The sequence below is a fragment of the Colobus angolensis genome, unplaced genomic scaffold, assembly GCF_000951035.1.
Source record: "Colobus angolensis palliatus isolate OR3802 unplaced genomic scaffold, Cang.pa_1.0 Scaffold188, whole genome shotgun sequence".
NCBI classification, from domain to species: domain Eukaryota; kingdom Metazoa; phylum Chordata; class Mammalia; order Primates; family Cercopithecidae; genus Colobus; species Colobus angolensis.
The window spans coordinates 4,525,405-4,534,769 of NW_012115021.1; the positions used below are offsets into that span (position 1 = coordinate 4,525,405).

At 44.7% G+C, this 9,365-nt stretch overlaps 1 protein-coding gene across 1 annotated transcript in view; it reads left to right on the top strand.

Annotated features, from left to right (window-relative positions):
• Positions 1-9,365, top strand: part of CTPS2 (CTP synthase 2) — a 149,173-nt gene that overhangs the window by 13,781 nt on the left and 126,027 nt on the right. Inside the window, exons 2-4 of the mRNA XM_011940250.1 lie at positions 3,782-3,986; positions 7,646-7,816; positions 8,389-8,489. Coding sequence (XP_011795640.1) covers positions 3,821-3,986; positions 7,646-7,816; positions 8,389-8,489 — 438 coding nt within the window. The 5' untranslated portion in view covers positions 3,782-3,820. The remainder of the gene's footprint in view (positions 1-3,781; positions 3,987-7,645; positions 7,817-8,388; positions 8,490-9,365) is intronic.

Sequence of the window (9,365 nt, forward strand, 5' to 3'; positions counted from 1 at the left end):
GCCTGGCCAATTTTTGTATTTTTTTTTGAGACAGAGTTTTGCTCTTGTCACCCAGGCTGGAGTGCAATGGTGCAATCTCAGCTCACTGCCACCCAGGTTCAAGCAATTCTCCTGCCTCAGCCTCCTGAGTAGCTGGGATTATAAGTGCCCACAACCACGCCCGGCTAATTTTTGTATTTTTAGTAGAGATGGGATTTCACCATGTTCGCCAGGCTGGTCTCAAACTCCTGACTTCAGGTGATCCACCCGCCTTGGCCTCCCAAAGTGCTGGGATTACAGGCATGAGCCATTGAGCCCGACCAAAATTTTTCTTACTTTCTCAGTCAGAGTCTCACTCTGTTGCCCAGGCTGGAGTGCAGTGGCACGATCTGGGCTCACTGCAACCTCTGCCTCCCAGGTTCAAGTGATTCTCATGCTTCAGCCCCACAAGTAGCTGGGATTACAGGTGCCTGCCACCACGCCTGGCTAATTTTTTTACAGGGTTTCACCACGTTGGCCAGGCTGGTCTCGAACTCCTGACCTTAAGTGATCCGCCTGCATTGGCCACCCAGAGTGCTGGGATTATAGGCTTGAGCCACTGTGCCTGGTGACTTTATTTCTTTTTTCTTTTTTTTTTTTTTTGAGATGGAGTCTTGCTATGTCACCCAGGCTGGAGTGCAGTGGCACGATCTCAGCTCACTGCAACTTCCGCCTCCTGGGTTCAAGCCATTCTCCTGCCTCAGCCTCCCCAGTGGCTGGGATTACAGGCGTGCACCACCACGCCCAGCTAATTTTTGTATTTTTAGTAGAGACGGGGTTTCACCAGGTTGGTCAGGCTCGTCTCTAACTCCTGACCTCGTGGTCCACCTGCCTCAGCCTACCAAAGTGCTGGGATTACAGGGGTGAGCCACCGAGCCTGGCTTACTTTATTTCTTATAAAGGGTTACAGCCTGCAAAGGGGCCATCCCACAGGCTGGGAAGCACACGTTTTAAAGAGACAGGGTCTCACTATGTTGCTTAGGCTGTTCTCAAACTTCTGGCCTCAAGTGACCCTCTTACCTTGGCCTCCCAAAACCAGAGGCAGTCACTCTGAAGGAGGAGGGTTCAGCTTTATGCTGAACAGGTTGACTAAACATACATATTCAACAGGTTACAGGAGGAGCTATGAATATTCATGAAGGTGGTCCTGACTCATGTGTATTGAATAAACATGCAAATAGCATAGGAGCCCTGTTCACTTTGGGGTGGAGACTTAACATTTAAATGAATTTCAGTTAAGCCCTATACATCAAAAGTTCTTTTCAGGACGTGAAGGCACGCAAGTCCGCAGCCTCTGTAAACTGGCCAGAGCCAGTCTATGGTTGTGGTCTTATCAGGAGAAAGTTACTGAAATCAGTCTCTTGTCCAATAAAAGTTGTAGTTTTGACTGGTGTAGCAGGATTCAGACAGTCAGCATCTGTGAGCTAGATGAGTTGTAATTGTTTTAATATTGCTTATTTAAAAACAGTTTTTGTTTTTTATTTTTTTGAGACAGAGTCTCACTCTGTCGCCAAGGCTGGAGTGCAGTGAACCACTGCACCCAGCAAGACTTTTTTTTTTTAGAATAATTTTAGGTTCACAGCAAAACTAAGCGGAAAGTACAGAGCTCCCATACACCCTCTCCCCCACCGCTATGCCCAACCTCCTGTTAACATCCCACACTTGCAGAGTGGTACATTTATTATAATCAGTGAACCTACATTGACGCATCATTTTTGCCTAAAGTTCATAGGTTTTTGTTTTGTTTTGTTTTGTTTTTTTGAGACGGAGTTTCGCTCTTGTTGCCCAGGCTGGAGTGCAATGGCATGATCTCGGCTCACCGCAACCTCCACCTCCTGAGTTCAAGCGATTCTCTTGCCTCAGCCCCTTCGAGTAGCTGGGATTACAGGCATGCGCCACCACACCTGGCTAATTTTGTATTTTTAGTAGAGACGGGGTTTCTCTATGTTGGCCAGGCTGGTCTCGACCTCCTGACCTCAGGTGATGCGCCCGCCTCGGCCTCCCAAAGTGCTGGGATTACAGGCGTGAGCCACCGCGCCCAGCAGAAAGTCCGTAGTTTATTTACATCAGGGTTCACTCTTCCTGTTGTCCATTCTGTGTGTTTGGATAAATGTGTAATGACATGTATCCGTCATTACAGCATTATACAGAATAGTTTCACTGCCCTAAAATTCCCTTGTATTCTGCCTATTCATCCCTCTCTCCCTCCTACCCGCTGACAACCACTGATCTTTTCACTGTTTCTCTAGTTTTGCCTTTTCCAAAGTGTCATATAGTTGAAGTCATACAGTATGTAGCTTTTTCAGATTGGCTTCTTTCACTTGGTAATATGCACTTGAGATTCCTCCATGTTTTTTCATGGCTTGGTAGCCCATTTCTTTTTAACACCAAATTATATTCCTAGAGACTGCTATTTTTTTCCCACTTTACAGATGAAGGAATAGGCACAGAAAGGATAAAGAACTTGCCCAAGGCCGGGCGTGGTGGCTCACGCCTGTGATCCCAGCACTTTGGGAGGCCGAGGTGGGTGGTCACTTGAGACCAGGAGTTTGAGACCAGCCTGGCCAACATGGTGAAATCCCATCTCTACTAAAAATACAAAAATTAGCCCAGCATGGTGGTGCATGCCTATAATCCTAGCTACTTGGGAGGCTGAGGCATGAGAATCATTTGGACCGGGGAGGTGGAGGTTGCAGTGAGCCGAGATTGTGTCACTACATTCCAGCCTGGGCAAGAGAGTGAGACCCTGTCTAAAAAAAAAAAGAAAAAAAAAGAACTTGCCCAGGTACAGTTTGTACGGATCAGTCTGACACTGGAGTCTGAGCTCTTAAACATTTTAGCATGCCTGTGAATCCTAGAGAAATTTGGTTTATCATGATGAAGTTTGTTGCATGATAGAGTTGAGGTCTTTGGAAACCCAGGGCAACAGACCTAGGCACTTTGCTTGCAGAAGGTATCCACAGCTTTCTGTCTAGTGACAATAATAAAAAGCCTAGAAGATAAGACTCTGTTTCAAAAAAAGTTCAAGTATTTAGCTTAGATAGAAAACTGCTGCGTGTTTTTGAAATTTTGGTGAGATGAAGCATGGTGGCTCACTTTTGTAATCACAGCATCTTGGGAGGCCAAGACAAGAAGACTGCTTGAGCCCAGGCATCATAGTAAGAACCTGTCTTTACAAAAATGTTTTAAGAATTAGCTGAGAGAGTTGGCACATGCCTGTAGTCCCAGCTACTCCAGAGCCTGAGGCAAGAGGATTGCTTGAGCCCTGAAGTTCAAGGCTGCAGTGAGCTATGAACATGCCACTGCACTCCAGTGAGCTATGAACATGCCACTGCACTCCAGACCTAGCGAGACACTGTCTCTTAAAAAAAAAAAAATTCTGAGCTAGGGGCAGTGGCTCATGCCTGTTATCCCAGCACTTTGGGAGGCTGAGGCAGGTGGATCGGTTGAGCTCAGGAGTTGGAGACCAGCGTGGGCAGCATGGTGAAACTCTGTCTCTACAAAAAACCCACAAAGATTAGCAGGGTGTGGTGGTGCTCACCTATAGTCTCAGTTACTAGTATGCTGAGGTGGGAGGATCGCTTGAACCCAGCGAGCAGAGATTACAGTGAGCCATGATTGCACCACTGCTCTCCAGCCTGGGTGACAGAGTGAGACTGTCTCAAAAAAAAAAAAGAAAAAAAAAATTCTGCTTGAATGCACTGTCTGCTTTACTAGTTTCAAATATTTCTCTTTCCTTATCCATAATTTTATTGCCTTTCAGATTATACCTGGGTGTTGGCACCCAGCCACTATTCTGCCAATGAAGTACATCCTGGTCACGGGTGGGGTCATCTCAGGCATTGGTAAAGGGATCATTGCCAGCAGCATTGGGACGATTCTAAAATCATGTGGACTCCGAGTTACTGCAATCAAAATCGACCCCTATATTAACATCGATGCTGGCACTTTTTCACCTTATGAACACGGTACGAAAGAGAACCACTTCCCCCTTATAGCACTAGGCTCAACTGCATTTTTTTCTTCCGCTTTGGGTAATTTCTTTAGGATGTAGTTCCAGATTTAGAGTGACTAGATTGCATGCTATGAATATGTGAATTTTCTCATGGTCATTGACGCATTGTTCATACCTCTGATGACATTCCAAATTAATCAACCCTTTTGGAAACATTGTACTTTTTGTACTATGGATTCTGTTTTATTTTTATCATAAAGGTAGTATGTTTCTCTTAACATTTCCCACTGCCTGAAGTAACTATTATTAATGGTGACATTTTGATGTATGAGTGGATTCTATTTATTTTTAAAATGGCTTTAGCCCTTACATGCTATTTAAAAAAAAGTTTTATGAGTTTTTTAAAAGTTATTTAAAAGTTTTTATGAGGTCGGGCGCGGTGGCTTACGCCTGTAATCCCAACACTTTGGGAGGCCGAGGCGGGCGGATCACGAGGTCAGGAGCTCGAGACCATCCTGGCTAATACGGTGAAACCCCGTCTCTACTAAAAATATAAAAAATTAGCTGGATGTGGTGTCATGTGTCTATAGTCCCAGCTACTCAGGAGGTTGAGGCAGGAGAATCACTTGAACCTGGCAGGCGGAGGTTGCAGTGAGCCAAGATCAAGCCATTGCATTCCAGCCTGGGCGACGGAGCGAGACTCTGTCTCGAAACAAAACAAAACAAAACAAAACAACAACAAAAAACCAACCAAAAAAAAAACCTTTTTATATACAAGCAAAAAGCATAAATCATAAGGGTACAGTTGGAAGAATTTTCATTAAATGAACACACTGTGTAACCAGCCCCTGATCAAGAAACAGAAATGTTTGTGTCCCTTGTTGCTATTCTGTCTTCTTGTTTTTGTTTTTTGAGACAGCATCTCACTCTATCACCCAGGCTGGAGTGCAGTGGCCAAGATCTCGGCTCAATGCAACCTCCCCCTCCTGGGCTCAAGTGATCTTCCTGCTTCAGTCCCCTGGGTAGCTGGGACTACGGGTGTGCACCACCACGCCTGGCTAATTTTTGTACTTTTGTATTTTTGTATTTTTTTTTATTTTTATTTTATTTTATTTTATTTTTTTTGAGACGGAGTCTTGCTCTGTCGCCCGGGCTGAAGTGCAGTGGCCGGATCTCAGCTCATTGCAAGCTCCGCCTCCCGGGTTTACGCCATTCTCCTGCCTCAGCCGCCCCAGTAGCTGGGACTACAGACGCCCGCCACCTCGCCCGGCTAGTTTTTTGTATTTTTAGTAGAGACGGGGTTTCACCGTGTTAGCCAGGATGGTCTCGATCTCCTGACCTTGTGATCCGCCCGTCTCAGCCTCCCAAAGTGCTGGGATTACAGGCTTGAGCCACTGCGCCCGGCTTTGTATTTTTTTTTAAATAGAGCTGGGATTTTGCCATGTTACTCAGTCTGGTCTCGACCTCCTGGGCTCAAGCAATCCTCCTACCTCGGCCTCCCAAAGTGGTGGGATTACAGGCATGAGCCACTGCGCCCGGCCTTGAATATTTTGTTTTAAACTTCACTAACTGGAGAATGAAACAAACAAAAAGAGGGTATCTTATTGTTTTAGTTTAGATTTCTTTGATTTTGATTTTGTTTGTGAATGACTTATTCAAGTCTGTGGTAGATTGTATTTTTGCTTCAAAATATCACCGACCATCCCTCTGTGGAGTACATTTCCCTACCCTTTGACCTTGGAGTTTGGCCACGTAGGATAGTTAACTTGTCTTGGTTTGTTTGGAATGTTCCTGATTTTAAAACAGAAAGTCCGGTGTCCTGGGAACCCTCTTAGTCCTGGGCAAACCAAGCAGGTTGGTCACTCTGTTTGGCTATGTGATTTGTTTTGTCCTATGAGATGTTAGGGAATATTAACATATGCCTTGTTGAAGCAGAAATGTGAAATGCATCTGCGTGGTTTGGCTCAGTCTGTTTTGTGGTTCTGCCCTCCACCATGAGAACAGCTTGCTTTTCAGAGATTTCTCGTTCAGCCTTGGTCCTGGAATGAGAAGACACAAAGAATAGACTCACAAGTGACTCACAGCCCGCATGTAACATGAGGGAGGAATAAATAAATGTCTTGTAAGTTGCAGAGATTTTGGGGTTGTTGTGCGGCACCATTGACTAATGCCATGTGTTACACTAAATTTTCTTTGGATTTTTTTATGAATTTTTTTTTTTTTTTTTTTGAGATAGTCTCACTCTGTCACGCAGGTTGGAGTGCAGTGTGCGACCTCGGTTCACTGCAACCTCCGCCTCCCAGGTTCAAGTGATTCTCCTACCCAGCCTGGCAAACATGGTGAAACTCTGTCTCTATTAAAAAAATAATAATAATAGGCTGGGCGCGGTGGTTCACGCCTGTAATGCCAGCACTTTGGGAGGCCGTGGCAGGTAGATCACGAGGTCAGGAGATGGAGACCATCCTGGCCAACGTGGTAAAACCCTGTCTCTACCAAAAATATAAAAAAATTAGCTGGGTGTGGTGGTGTGCACCTGTAATCCCAGCTACTCAGGAGGCTGAGGCAGGAGAATGGCTTGAATCAGGGAATCAGAGGTTGCAGTGACCCAAGATCGTGCCACTGCACTCCAGCCTGGCGATAGAGCGAGATCCCATCTCAAACTACTTCTACTACTACTACTACTACTAATAGTAATATAAAGATTAGCCAGGCATGGTGGTATATGTCTGTAATCCCAGCTACTTGGGAAGCTGAGACATGAGAATTGCTTGGATCCAGGAGGCGGAGGTTGCAGTGAGCTGAGATGGCACCACTGTGCTCCAGCCTGGTTGACAGTGAGACTCTGTCTCAAAAAAAAAAAAAGAAAAAAAAGTATTGTGATATCAATTTGCTTTTTTCCTTAAAATTAATTTTCTAGACCACAGTTATGTACCTTAGAATGGATAAGTAAATGAGGAGATAAAAGGTTTCTGATTAAGTTTGTAAGTTAGTCAACCTTCTTTTTTCCTGTGGACTTCTAGCAGTAGGAATAAATGATAGTTCTCTTAATAGAGGAAAGGTTTAATTCCCACAAGGTGGCTTTAGAAATATACAACTCTCAGTCAATGCCCTGAAGTGACAATAGAGATCTACAGACGTGTCTAGTAAAGTGAAGTCTGCACCTTTTATGACAGTGCATTGTGCACGTAGCTTATGGCACACACAGGCTTTTTCTCTCACTTTCACCAAGTTGCCTTATGGGTTAGCTGTGGCCTTGCTTTGTCACCTACTGTCTAATTGTGGCTTTAACCAAGATGAGAATCAAGTAAAAGTTTCTTATCGCAATTCCAGAGTCCAGGATACTGATGCTTTGACGTAAAATACTGTTTGTTTTTAAAATTGCTGTTTTCAAGTCCCTTTTTTATGTGGCATATGTTGAGTTTGGAAAAGCTAAATCTTGAAGACAGAATTTCAGTAGATAAAAAACAAAAACCACAATAGAATACTATAAATAGAATTTTCTGATGCATTTTCTTGGATAGAATTGAATTATTTTCTCCACCAAAAAGGAGATGGTGATAGAATACGGCTTAGAAATACATCTTTCACCAGCTTTTTAACAAAAATCTGTCCATCTTTGAAAAATCTACTGGAAGCAAAATTTTGATTTTTCCATTGCCTTTTTATTCCTAGGTGAAGTCTTCGTCTTAAATGATGGTGGAGAAGTTGATTTAGACCTTGGAAATTATGAAAGATTTTTGGATATTAATCTTTATAAAGACAACAATATCACCACGGGGAAGATATATCAGCATGTGATCAACAAAGAGAGGCGTGGCGATTACCTGGGGAAAACAGTGCAAGGTATTATATTCCACAGACATTATGGAGCCCTGTGTGCTGAATAGCTTTGTGCTGCTCAAAAGTAGAACTGAAGGCCAGGCGCGGTGGCTCACGCCTGTAATCCCAGCACTTTGGGAGTCCGAGGCCAGTGGATCACCTGAGGTCAGGAGTTCGAGACCAGCCTGGCCAACATGGTGAAACCCCATCTCTACTAAAAATACAAAGATTAGCTGGGCGTGGTGGGGAATGCCTGTAATCCCAGCTATTTGGGAGGCTGAGGCAGGAGAATCACTCAAACCCAGGAGGCAGAGGTTGCAGTGAGCCGATATCGTGCCATTGCACTCCAGCCTGGGCGACAGAGTGAGACTCCGTCTCAAAAAACAAAAACAAAAACCCACATAGAACTGAAAATGTTACAGTTCCTGTGCTCTACAAGTTCTAATTCTTTTAAACTTGTTGCGTTTTTTTCTTTTCATTTTCCAAAAATATCAGGGTAGCTTGTCAGGTAACTTTCAGGTGATTGGGGAGGCCTAAAGCACATTCTTTTCTCATGAACATGGAATAAACTTTTGTATTAATACTTCTTTCTACAGTTGTCCCTCACATTACTGATGCTGTCCAGGAGTGGGTTATGAACCAAGCCAAGGTGCCGGTGGATGGTAATAAGGAAGAGCCCCAAATATGCGTTATTGAGGCAAGCACAGAACTTTCTTTATAAAATTATATCCTGCTGGGTCTTTGAGCATCTGATCTTCATTTATTTGACAAATACTTACACACACCCTCCTGAGTGCTGGACACTGGGCTAGGAGGTGGGGTCACAGCAAGAAACAACATAGATGGCTTCTGTCTTTGTGGTCACAAGTGAGTGGGCAAGATTGGCATTAGACAGACAATCACACATACTCGTGGGTGGATGTGCAGTGATCTGCTTGTGGAGACTGACCAGCTGCTGATAAAGTCCATGTGAGGGCCTCTTCTGTGCTGGGGCCTGGGATGGGCACAGTCTCTACCCTTGGGGAACTTGCAGACAACCCTGTCCACACACGACAGACTGCAATCTAGTGCATGCTATTTGAAAAGTATTTCCGAAGTGCTTTGGAAGTGTAAAGAGACACTGGGTTAGGGAAGTCAGATGGTAGAGGTGATAAGTGATTAGTATCAGCTGTTTAAAGAAAGAAGCTAGTGGCTGGGCGAGGTGGCTCATGCCTGTAATCCCGGCATTTTCAGATGCCGAGGTGGGAGGATTGCTTGAGCCCATGAGTTTGAGATAGCCTGGACAATATGGCGAAAACCTGTCTCTACAGAAACTACAAAAATTAGCTAGGCATGGTGGTACGCACCTGTAGTCCCATCTACTCGAGAATCTGAGATGGGAGGATCTTTTGAGCCCGGGAGGTTGAGGCTGCAGAGAGCCATGATTGCACCAGCACTTCAGCCTGGGTGATGGAGCCAGACCCTGTCTTAATTAAAAAATAAAAATAAGCCGGGCGCGGTGGCTCAAGCCTGTAATCCCAGCACTTTGGGAGGCCGAGACGGGCGGATCACAAGGTCAGGAGATCAAGACCAT